This window comes from Sander vitreus, chromosome 18 (assembly GCF_031162955.1).
Source record: "Sander vitreus isolate 19-12246 chromosome 18, sanVit1, whole genome shotgun sequence".
In the NCBI taxonomy this organism is placed as follows: Eukaryota; Metazoa; Chordata; class Actinopteri; order Perciformes; family Percidae; genus Sander; species Sander vitreus.
In genome coordinates this window covers 3,234,960-3,247,974 of record NC_135872.1, presented here as the reverse complement: position 1 = coordinate 3,247,974, position 13,015 = coordinate 3,234,960, and the positions used below count along the sequence as shown (strand labels likewise).

Here is a 13,015-nt window from a genome sequence, read left to right as displayed (position 1 = left end):
AAATGATGTTAAAAAATTTATAAATGACTCATTCTTGACAAAAGACAAAAGAGCTGTGTGCGCGCGCACATTTGAATAATGTCGGGCTGTAAACGGTTCGGCCTTTTAAGAAGCTGTCAATCAAAATGTACTTGTCGGGCTCGGGCTGAATTCTGTCGGGCTCGGTCCTTGTTGGGCCGAACTTTTAAGACCCGATTACAGCTCTAGTCCCTACAGCCCTGCTCCCTCAACTTGCTCTGTTGTCGCCGTTTTCAGGTTGCAGACAGTGTGCTGACCATCAGTCAGCTCCCCCTGCTCTCCCTAAGGTGCCTCTGCACCCGTTCCATTTCAGACCCTCCCACCAGCCTTTGGGCTGCGCCTTCTCATTTACACACACGTAAATCAAAATGGAAAAGGTGAATCTCCAAATGTCAAAGGGCAATGGCCAAATGTAAAATTAAAAAGATAAAATTGAAAATTGAAAATTATAAAGTGCAAAGGCTAAAATAAAAGTATTTTGTATTTTTATAAGTATTTCCATTTAAGCTTTTCCATTTCACATTTTGAGTTTCATATTTGATGTTTCCATTTTCTTATTTACACTGCGATTTTCATGTCATCTTTCAGTTTAAGATTTCAGTTTGAGCATTTCTTTTTAAGCTTTGCATTTTAAATTGTCACTTTACATTTTCAAATTATCATTTTACATTTCAACTTTGCTTTTTCAGTTTCCTTTTTCTTTTTTAAAATTGAATTATGGCATGATTATTCCTAGTAGCGTAGTAAAATAATATTTTTAGTACTTAGTACTTATTGATCCTGAGAGACAGACGCAGAATTGTGCTTAAAATAACCCCCAACCCTAACCCAACCCCTTCAGATTCATCTTGTAAACTGCACCTACCTGCTCGTCTCTGACGATCAGTAACCCAACAACCTGACTTTGCGCCTGGGCCACGAAGGCCTGCAGTGCCACGCCATCCTAAACAAAACACAAAGTCTGTTAAACATACATGTGTGTGTTGAACTGAATGTGCACCTTCTTGTATCCGTCCAGTGCCACGAATTCACATGAAGTGACCGCAGAAGTAATTATCAGTTTTGGAGCTGCGGCGGAGACAGCTGGGGTGTCAGTCAGAGAGGGAAATCCGTTCAACTGAATTCTCACCAATCTGTTCCCTGGCACGCGGGCGATAGTCCTCGTTATTCCAAGACCATCATAACCAGCTCGTGTCACACTTGATCGTCCAAAACAATCAGAATGTCATTTTCAATGTTAAAGGGGAGCCAGTTACAATTTCAACATTGCTATTTCCTCTATTTACTGCTTATGCTAATTCAAATGATTCCCAAACACTGACCATATTACAGGCCAGCTGGTTTCATGTTGGATACATTTTTTTTGTTGCATACTTTAGCAGTGGTAGCTACATTAGCTTGAGAGTTTAGCTCTAGCAGCAGACTGCTACTCCTGCTACGATGGGTAAAAGTAAATAATAGGTATATTCAAAGAGAAGAAGGTAGGTTTGGTTTCAGAGGTGAGGATTTTTCTGCATTGAGTACTTTTACTTTTAATACTTTAAGTACATTTTCCTGATGATACTGACAGACTTTTACTTTTAAGTAATATTTTCAATGCAGGACTTTCACTTGTAACAGTATTTTTACAGTGTGGTATTAGTACTTTTACTCAACTAAAGGATCTGAACACTTTATAATAACGGTACATGATTTATCATGAATTCACACGACTTCATGTATGAAAAAGCGTGAATTCATTCATGTAGTACTTCATGAACTTACAGTAATGTACAAGGATTAAGTGGCAGGCTAAAAAAACGGAATTGCAGTGTTGTGATCATGTTTAAGTAAACGTTACTTCTTCATTACTGCATCATAGTTGTGGCCCTTCAAATAAAAGTGCTGACCTGGTCCATCTCTAACATTGATAAATAAGATACCACCACCGATCCTAACTGCAGTCTGAAAAAAACACAATCGTAGAGTGGTGCGTTGATATGAGTGCGTGTTGACTGACCGGGTCTCTGCGGGTCTCATAGAAGCAGTCCAGGTCCTGCAGCAGCGACTCGTTGAGTCTCAGACCCTTCACTAGATCAGAGACAGCCGGCCGGTCTGCAGCCACAGCCGGCCTCACCTGCACACTCCTGCAACAACAACCACACCATGGAACAGGAAGACATTATTAGTCATTACAATAAATGAACAGGATCATCACCAAGCAGGCTAACTAGCAGCCTCTGTGCTGTGTTGTATTCTTCCTGTGATGAACAAGAGATGAAGTAGATAAAAAAAAAAAATGTTTCCATGGACCCCTAGTGGTCTGTATTGGTACTGTAAGGGGCCCATGGACGATTGTTGAATACGCCAGCTATACATTACATTTCATACATGTTAATTTTAGTTTAAGGTTTTTTTTGCACACATTCCTAAAAAGAACAAAAAACAATACAACATAAATCGCAACTTATGTCTTTCACATAGAAAGAGAAAGAGTGTGTGCTGGAGAGGCCAGAAGCCCGTGGGGGGCTTATAGTGAAACTTCACCAGGTCACTTAGAACGTAATTTACAATAAAAAATAAAATCTTTAAAAACTTTAAATACGCCTGTTACACCTGGCCTTTGTTTTAAATGCAATAAGGCTAAAGGAGCATTTAAGCACCGTGTCTGGGAGTGTGACAATATTAAAACATACTGGAGGGACGTGATCAACACAACTATGTTCATCTTGTCTGTTAACATTCCACTTGACCCTAAGATGATTTTGTTGATCTGAATCTGAAACCCCAGGAGTACATTTATTGATTTGTACTTGATTTATACTACAGGCAAAAAGGACTTTAGCTCTCATCTGGAAGAAAATGGAGGAACCTACAACTGGTGCTTGGATCAAGACTATGGCGCAATGTATGTCCATGGAGAGAATCACATATACATTAAGAGGCAGATTGGGGGTGTATGAGGTTTTATGTAAGTCTACAAGGTTTGCAGGAAAAACATCATCTTCCTTCTTAGAGCACTTCCATTCCAAAACTTCTAAAAATGAATGTGAGCGAATCCAACAGGCTAAGAGACTTGAATATGGTTTTGTCCCTATCATTTTCATTTACAGGTGGAGCCACAAATGTACGGGACCTCCTCCCTGAGCACTGACAATCTCAAAGTTGTGGACTTGGTATCGTGGCAGCCTTACCCAGACGGCAACAGGGATCTGACATACTGATATTGACTGAAAAGAAACAGATTACAGATACAGGCTGACCCACCTGAGCCCGGTGCGGTGGAAGACGTAGAGTTCAAGGGGCAGCGAGCTGGTGGCTCGGGGCGGCACTCTGAGGAAGCTCTGCAGCAACAGGAACTCCGGGGACAGCGCTGGTACGGTGATGATGCAGAAATCTGCACCCTGACAGACGGACACAAGGACAACTAATACAGACACACACTTACCTGAGCAGATATGTTCGATTCATCATTAAAAAAGGTAATTTTCTTAAACTTCATAAACTTTCCTGGAAATCAGTGTGGATGTTTGTTTATGTATGCGCCTTTCACCAAGGCAGTGTAACTTATTGCGGCAATAAAACCTTTTCTGATCTGATTGTGATTACTTTCTGGTAAAACATCGGCAACATATCATGCAAAAACGATACTCACAGGGAAACAGTTGAATATATATGGAATAAAGTCCACTGATCTGGAAGAGAAGAAGGGGAAGTTCAGTGAAAATATGTGAGAGTGCCAGACTTCAGAATCCAAGCCAAGCTGGTTATCACTGTGGTGGCACAACTGGCCGCCCGATCTGCCCGCTGCTTCCAGCTCAACTTCTCGCCTCCAACTCTGTCACGCTGTCACTTTCAGTGTAGCTCTCATTAATAACATGCTCACTCTCTGCAGGACGCGCCTCGGCTCCATATTCAGTAACAGCTGGGAGGTAAGGTGGCGGTGAGAGGAGCTCAGCAGGAGCCAACTAACAGTCACTCTCCCTGCTTTGACACAGCATATGACTGATGTAACTCTGGACGGCTGCCATCACTACTGCCAAAGCACCGCCTCAGAAATGTATAAAAGTGGGAAAACGCAAATGCAACTTAAAAATATCGAATCATTTTAAAATAAAGTACATTTTCTTTGGGGTATCTTCCTTTCGATATCACTGAATTACAGAAACTTAATTCTGTAAACTTTATTTTTTGGCTGAAGTTGCATGTTACCCTTAAGTACATGTTACGTACTTCCAAAAAGTCCTCTTACTACTTTGATATAAAGAACATATTCTTGAAGTTCCTCACAACAAGTAGGATCATGCCTGCAGCAAACATTTTCTCAAGCTCAAGACTATTGCATTTAAAGGATTTAAGGTAGCCCTTATCAGGGTTCATACGCATTTTAACCAATACTTTTCCATGACTTTTTGGCAAATTTCCATGACTATGTATTCCTGAAAATGTCAGTCGACATTATACAATAAGAATACAAATCAGTGTTAAAGTTTACCCTCAGAGGTTTAACAATAAAATGAATGACAACGTATGTGGTTCATAGTGGGAGTCGTAATATCGCGGCCCGAATAGAACGGTGAGGTTAGGACGACGTGAAATACATTTATTGATCATATATTATTATGCTGTGTTAAAAAAAAAATCCATGACTTTTCCAAAACTTTCTAAAACCTTTCCAGGTCTGGAATTTGCATTTTTTAAATTCCATAACTTTTCCAGGTTTTTTCAAAATGTATGAACCCTGCCTTATTCTACTTTTTTATTTGTTTACAGTCAACAAATGCCATGAAAAGCACCGCCCCAAAAATGTATAAAAGTGGAAAAAAATGCAAATGCAAGTTCAAAATATCAAATCAAAATGAAGTTCATTTTTTGTGGGGTATCTTATTTTCAATATCTCTGAATTACAGAAACTGGGCTGAAGTTGCATGTTACCCTTAAGTACTATAACTACTGTAACTCATTTCCAAAAAGTTCTCTACTTTGATATAAAGAACATATTCTTCAAGTTCCTCACAACAAATAGGTTCAAATCTAAAGCAAACATTTTCTAGAGCTCTGTTAGGCCCGCTGCCCCCCAGGTAGCTTCTCTGTCTCTCCTCTCTCCCTCCCTCTGTCTGTCCTAATTGCAGGAGTGGAGTCTGGTGTGCGGGAGTCAGGGTTCCAGCTGCATCTCATCTACCACAATCAACCTCTCCTTCATATACCGGGTCATTCGGTTGCTCTGTGTCAGATTGTAGACAATACTGCCACAGTTAGGCTTGCCAGACAAATGGTTGCCTATCTGTTTTAGTCTACTTGTATGCTTGCCTGTCCTGATTCCTTTTCTTGAGCCTCCAGCTGCCATTGGAACCTGACTCCTGCTACCGCTCCACTCTTGCCATACACCAAACTGGAACCACCACCACCTTTTCACGGTCGACAAATGCCATGAAAAGACCAAAACCAACAATGCGTTAGCTCTTCTCTTAATACTTTCTGACTTCCTGTCTGTGGCTCTCGGCTCCAAGTCTCACTAAAGCAGCTGGTCACTGTAGTTTTTATCAAACAAACAGGAGGAAGTAGTGCATTTGTTTGGGACTATTTTCAGCGCCGGATTAATCCACATTTGGTGTTCTAGTGAGTGTTTGTGGCAGCAGGACGGTGTTTGTGCGATTGAGTCAGAATAAACTAAAGTCTGTGTGTGTTCATGGTGATGAAGGAAGATGTCACACATGGAAGTGTGGCTCACTGATGCATATTTATGATATGACAGGCTGTGATACACTCACGACACTTGTTAGAAGATACATTTGTTGGTCTTTTCATGGGATTTGATGCAAAGATGAAACAGAGATGAGTGCCAGCTTCATCCTCATTAATTTCCTCACACAAACTCCATCCTGACTGTACCTCATTTCATAATTCTTGTCAATAATGAAGAACTGAATACAGACAACGTTGGATTTCTCAGGGGAATGTGCCGCTCCAGTCGGCTGTGTCTCCTCCTGCTGAAATGAAAGTGACAATAACAACAAACTAGACGATAAAGACTGAAAACTATACCGTCATCGATGCAACATGAAAACATTGATACATATCTTTAAGATGCACCTTTATTTTGAAATTCCCATGACATAATAATTAGGTCATCAAGAGCTCTTTAAGTTAACTGATAAACACATTTGCACTTAAACAGGAGAAATGTGGCCACAGGAGGTCTATTTTTATCTTATTTATTAAAAATAATCATTTTTTTATTTAACTTTGGGTTTAACATTGGGGGGGAGACCTCAACTATCAAGGGAGGTCCTGGGACATGTCTAAATGGACTAAATATAGCGCAAAAACATCAAAAATTGGCAAAAATTCAAAAAAAGGCAACAAAAACATTGAAAAAAAGTGTCCAAAAATCCCTTAAAAATGTCCTGTGACTAAAACTACGAAACACTGCTAAAGCAAACTAGAACAAGTTGACAAAAACGTCGACAAAATTGCCAAAAAAAACGCTGAAGAACATGACAAAAACGTTGAAAAAAACTACAAAAATGTCGGAAGAGCGAAGAAAACATTGAAACCGCAACAAAAATGTCCCAAAAAGCAACGAAAAATCTTAAAAAGGACCTAAAACAGTTTTGATTATTGGGGGGGTTGTAACGAACCCATCCCCCCCCCCCATATTACACCTGTGGGAAGAGCTAAATAATAAAATTGTCAAATCATATTTTAGTTACTTTTTTTGGGGTATTTTGATGCAACTATTAGACAGTGTTGCTTTTTAATACTTATTTCATAACCATGTCTTTACTAAAACTTGTAACTTAAGTTCCAATCTTCCACTCGTAACATGAATCAGTGAGTTTACAGAAGTGCAGTGGCAGTGATTTACCCGCTGTGAGTCGGAGGTTTGGGTTTTTCTTGGTTCTTCTTCTTTTGAGTCGGACTGAGCAGCAGCTTCGTCCTGTTTTACCTGCTGCGGTTCGTACAGACCGTCTATCCCACTCAGCTCAAAGCTGTCGTGCAGCCGTTTCAAATCAACATCAGAAGTGACCCTGATGAAGCCCATGGCGACTCCATCACCCTTTAGAGAAAACACACAGACATCTTTAATGCTATTTCCCTGGAACATCTGTCTATAACCCAGCTAGCTCATGAAGGTTTTTAACATTTTCTGTTTTAAACACTTAACGCTTTCTGGTAGCTGTTCTCTCCTGAGATGAGTCTTTTAAGTTTCTGGTCTATTCAGAATAAACAGCAGTAGCAGAACTTCGGTAGTACTGGCAAAGAAAACAAGGTATTACAGCACCACCCCACACTGTTTGACTGACAAGTGAGTGAAGTGCAGAGATAGTTTTAGAATCATGATCTTGGCGAAAGTTGGCAAAACATTTTTTATCATTCATAAGTACTGTTTTTTTTTGTTTTTTTTAAAATGTTATCATTAATATATCTTTCTCATTATTTGAAATTGGATTCACGAACATCTATTGACTCTCATGCTGGTTTGAGTTTGGACTGAAATAATGGCGTGTCTGTAACAGATCATCTACCAGGATAAGAAAAACAACATATTCTGTAGCTTCACAAAAAGATTGTGGCATTCAGCAGAGGGAACAGCCCAACCCTCTGGGGCAACGTCTGACCGACTGTTTCTCTGAGTGCTGAACATATTCAGACAAAAAGCCCAAAATGCTTCAGATGTCTGGACACAATATGTTCAGTGAGAGCATGTCTTGGCCTAGTGTTAGCTCGTATCTGCCATATGCTGGTGCCATGAACACATGTCAGCCCGACTGGAGGGGAGGGGAAGGGAGAGAAGATCTGTCGTCCCGAGGGAACGGACCCCGGCAGGCTTTTCAGTCAGAGCATCTGACTGGGAACAAATGAAACCCGTTCTCACTCCCAACTCGTAAAATACTGACGCTTGGTCAGGGGCTCTCAGCGTCAGATACAGACGCAAAAATCACCCTTTAGCGTCTGTATGGGACACACCGAGCAGAGCAGCAGCTCGACCGTGGCGCTGTAAGATGACGTAGTATTAAGAGAGACTAGTATGAAAGACCGTAAACCCACGTTAGGAGGTTGGTTGGGGGAGTGGATGGGTCAAACAACAAGACTTGACGACGGGGGGGGGGGTTCATGTCCCGTTTTTGCCCGCGTGTCACTGAAAGCTACATTTTATAACCCCACCCACCATCTTTTCCTTAAACCTAACTGTACCGTTCTTCTGCAGCATGTCAGTTAAACGTACGTCCCGACCCAGAGCGTCAAAAAGTTACGCCAAGAGACTTTTTGCGCCAATAACGAACGCCAAAGGCACCTGACCAAGTGGCGCTTTTTGACGCGATGGGAGTGAGAAGACGTCGCCAAATCACATAACTCACATAAGATCTGACAAACCAGGAGGGTTGAACTAGTTTCTCAATTTAATAGCTTCTGCGTGTGATCTTTCGAAACCGAGATCAAAATTGACCCCGAACTAAAAACAACAAAGATGTGATTCTGTGTGTTTAAGTGAGGAAAAGGCGAAAAGTTGGAACAAACCTCACAAACAGCGCTGTGATTTTTCTCGTCCTGTGCTTCAATGAGCTCTGCCAGGAAGTACGGCTGGTCGACGACCGACAGAAGTTTGGTCTGCTCCGCAAACATGCGCATGATGTCATCATGATCTTCTACCCTGTAATGTACAGAAAAAGTAGTAGCCTACATCTTAAAGCTCAACCAACCAATATATTTTATACAACATAAAAAGGCGGACAGTGCTTAACCCCCTAATAATTATCACCAACTCTGCAGCTCTTTAAAATCTACACTTTTAGCCTCTTTTGGTTCATAGTTTCAGTTTTGCGGCACGTTTGTCAGCTTGTTGCAAGTTCTTCTGCCCCCAAGTGGCCTAAAAAAAATCTAATAATGCAGCTTTAACTTAAAGGTGCAGTAGATAAGCATTATAAAACTAACTTTCTGTCATATCTGCTGAAACTGACCCTATGTTCCAGTAGAACTACATGAAGCAGCTCATTAAAAAAAACATCCGGCTCCTCTGGCTCCACCTACAGCCTGTAGTGAGATTTGCAAAAATCCACCGCTCCCTGTTCAGATGCACCAATCAGGGCCAGGGGGGGGGGGGGTGTTATACTGCGTATCAATCACTGCTCATGCACACGCATTCATTCTCCCTTGTGGGGGGAGGGGCTTAGGAGACCGTTTTGGGGTTTAGCGGAAAGGGGGGAGGGACTGAGAAGTTGTTGATGTTCACATTTTTTGGCTAAGTCCTGGATCTTCACAATCCTACCGACAGCACCTTTAACCCAGTTACAGCACAAAAAATAACTGCAAATTAACTATTGTCACTAGGGCTGCACAATATATTTTTTTATCGTTATGGAAATATTAACTACCGCAATATACACATTGCGAAAGGCTGCGACATATTGTGATAGACACTCAGAGATTTCTTGTGTTATAGTTGAAAGAAAATATCTGTAGAAAATTACAGTTTAAAAAGATGCTGTCATTCTTTTTTAGTGGTGCCTTTTATATTCAATTCAATGTTAAATTTGTTCAATAAAATAAAGTTGGAAAATATTTCCTTTCGTTTGTTTTAAATTCAAGCATTTTTTGTATTTAAGCAGAATACTGAAAGCAGCAGAAATGCAGAACTGAGTACACTTTAATATCTGCTTATCGCAATAAATATCGTTATCGCAATATTCAACAACCTTGTCACATATTTTCCTCATATCGTGCAGCCCTAATTGTCACACTGCGTGCTTCATTTTTTAAAAGAGGGCAATCCAGCCAGTTCATGACATGCTCAAGATGAAGGCAAATGTTCACATGCATGCCCAGCACCTTGATCTCCACAACCTTTTCACTGCACTGTATGAATATGCACTCCACATAGTTGAGTTATACAACAGTTTCACTGTTTTGTGGGCAGATGTTTCGTTGGTTGGGGGGAATCCGCTGAAATCACCTGGCGGGGCGGATATGAAGCCGTGGACAGTTCTTTTCTCTGTGGCAGATGAATGCTAAGCACTGAGGCCCGGGGCCAGTCCGGCGCTGCAGCGGCTCAAACATCTCATCCAGCGCCGGCTCTGCACAAACACCAATCACAAGACTCGGTCTCCTCAAAGTTCATTTTTAATCCTCCTGTTGTCCTCGGGTCCAATTTTTTTCGACCAAATTGCCCCAAAATAACATGGATGGTTCCATAAAACGCTCTTCACAAGTGAAATTAAGGATCAGATCTTTACTTTCATTGAATTTGGGGTGTTTTACTCAATTTTATAGCATTATCCTGACTAAACTTTGACATATCTGTGATTATCCATTACCTTCATTCCTCTGATCTTAACTTTTATTCTAAATCATTCATAATTTCAGTTTTTTTTTCTAATACAAAAATTTGATAATTTCATATAAATGAGATTTATTGGCCAGGAACTCCGAAAATAAGTGTAAAGCTAGTGTTAATAAGTTGGTTCTAGTGGTCAAAATACTGGTGGTAAAGGGGGAAAAAAGTGCCAAAAATGTTGAACTAAGCGCCAGAAAAAACCTGTTTATTTTGAACCGGGAGGACAACATCAGGGTTAAATAATTGATGATAAACATAACTATACATTTGAAGTAGTTCTTCACCTAAACTGCCAACGTTCGGGCTAACCAAGCAGATGTATTCAAGCTCTGCGATGGCGTTAAAGACAGCCCTGTAAAGAAGAAGCATAGCAACAAGGGAATAAGAATTTGGCAGACATTGCATCTTACCGTTTTTTTATATGCATGACATTTGGGAGTTGAACCCCAAAAGTGTAACGTTCAGAACTTTACAGTCCAGCTGTCTATAATCACTTCACCATACAAAACTGTAAATTAAGTGACATTCAGTATATGGCTATATTATATTCTCTTACATACACTTTTTTGTATACCTCATTATTTCCTTGACACTTGCTGTGGCGAACTCCGGCTCCGCCACAAAAAGGTGGAGGAAGAGTGTGTTCAAGGGCTGTAGAGGTGAGAAGATTAAGCCAGTTTTCTCCAGGTGTCAGTTAACTTTCATTTCACCTCATTTAAGAAGCACTTTACTTCAAACTTTAAATCTATTATTAGTTATTATGAGCATATAGACAGAGTAGTTCTGTTGGGACCAAAGATAAATTAGATCTTATGCAATTATAGACTACAGTATGTATGGAGGACGGAAACTGCCGAAATAAAAAAATGATTGACTTGATAAATACATTATTATGCCATTATATGTACCAATAATTAAAGGTGCAGTAGGTAAGCCTTATAAAACTAACTTTCTGTCATATTTGCTGAAACTGACCCTATGTTCCAGTAGAACTACATGAAGCAGCTCATTTAAAAACAATCCAGCTCCTCTGGCACCACCTACAGCCTGTAGTGGGATTTGCAAAAATCCACCGCTCCCCGTTCAGCAACCCTTTGGATTATTATCTTAATTCGTGAATGATACCGACTGTGCATTTTCCAGCCTTGAAGTGTTTCTTCAGGAAAGGTTTCCAGTGAGTCGGATCCACCAAGTCTCCAACAGGGTGGTCGAGGAAGGAAGCGTGGGCCAGGATGTCATCCTTTTCATTGGCCAGGGTCACGGCCAGATTGGCTTTCTCTCTGGAGGGTCGAGGGGGAGCAGAGAGGAAACAAGAACCACAGAATCACGTTCAGATAGCACTGCAACATTAAAGTGCTCATATTATGCTCATTTTCAGGTTCATAATTGTATTTGCAGGTTGTACCAGAATAGGTTTACATGGTTTCATTTTCAGAAAAACACCATATTTTTGTTGTACTGCACATTGCTGCAGCTCCTCTTTTCACCCTGTGTGTTGAGCTCTCCATTTTAGCTACAGAGTGAGACCTCTCACTTCTGTTCCATCTTTGTTGGGAGTCGCACATGCTCAGTACCTAGGTAAGGACTACTAGCCAGTCAGAAGCAGAGTATGAGGGCGTGCCCTGACAGTACCTAGGTAAGGACTACTAGCCAGTCAGAAGCAGAGTATGAGGGCGTGCCCTGACAGTACCTAGGTAAGGACTACTAGCCAGTCAGAAGCAGAGTATGAGGGCGTGCCCTGACAGTACCTAGGTAAGGACTACTAGCCAGTCAGAAGAACGTGTGTTCCAAAGTGACCACGTTTGTCTCTGAAGTAAAGGCTGGACTACAATAGAGCTGTTTGGAGCAGTTTGTGAACAGTGTTTTCTGTTGGAGATGGTAAGTCCCTTTGGGGGGGACTTTGGGCTTTTTCACTTTGTAAACCTATAACATGTACAAAAATAGATATATAACAATAAAGGAAAGGGGAAGAGCCAAAAAGCATAACATGAGCACTTTTTGCAAACAAAACACTACAAGTACGTCAGCAGTAATTTGATTACTCGCAAGGCACATTTTTTTTTCATTTGTCTTACAGAAGATGAATTGCATTGACCCTTCCAAAAACTGCCAGGGCTGAGGGGCTGATGAGGCGGTCAATCCCCTGAGCATCGGCTGATTCGCTTCTCCTGACGCTCACAGTTTCCTCCTGGCCACCGGCTGAACTTATGGTCCTCATCTTCACTTGGACTGATTAAAGCTGTGGTAAAAGTTAAGTATCATAGGCTAAAATGTATTGAAAGTATGAAATGTGAAAGCACTTACTGTGCAGTAAAATGTTTAATGTCAGTGGTTTCCTACTATATCTGATGTTTGTGGCATTTTTCAGCTGATCCAATATGCTTTTTAAAGACTTTATTTAGCTTAAGAAGTAGGAGACATTTTTCAACACATAAAGGAACACTTCATCCTTCAGTTTGTTGTTCAACATTAGGGCTGGGCAATATATAGATAGTTATCATTTTACATTTTGGATGTCGTAGTATCGTGATATGACACAAGTGTTGTCTTTTCCTGGTTTTAAAGGCTGCATTACAGTGAAGTGATGTCATTTTCTGGACTTACCAGACTTACTTACTGTTTTATAATTTGCCATGGTATCCACATTATTGGTGATTATTTATCAAAACTCTCATTGTGTAG

General features: G+C 40.7%; 1 protein-coding gene across 1 annotated transcript in view; it reads right to left on the bottom strand.

Annotated features, from left to right (window-relative positions):
• The window catches only part of cfap61 (cilia and flagella associated protein 61), a 41,045-nt gene extending 28,494 nt beyond the window's left edge, over positions 1-12,551 (bottom strand). The window contains exons 1-12 of the mRNA XM_078274782.1: positions 12,409-12,551; positions 11,463-11,613; positions 10,908-10,984; positions 10,618-10,685; positions 9,953-10,073; positions 8,521-8,653; positions 6,866-7,057; positions 5,890-5,987; positions 3,653-3,692; positions 3,265-3,401; positions 2,018-2,144; positions 884-961 (exon numbers count right to left, since the gene is read on the bottom strand). Coding sequence (XP_078130908.1) covers positions 884-961; positions 2,018-2,144; positions 3,265-3,401; positions 3,653-3,692; positions 5,890-5,987; positions 6,866-7,057; positions 8,521-8,653; positions 9,953-10,073; positions 10,618-10,685; positions 10,908-10,984; positions 11,463-11,613; positions 12,409-12,551 — 1,365 coding nt within the window. The remainder of the gene's footprint in view (positions 1-883; positions 962-2,017; positions 2,145-3,264; positions 3,402-3,652; positions 3,693-5,889; positions 5,988-6,865; positions 7,058-8,520; positions 8,654-9,952; positions 10,074-10,617; positions 10,686-10,907; positions 10,985-11,462; positions 11,614-12,408) is intronic.
• Positions 12,552-13,015: the final 464 nt, after the last annotated feature.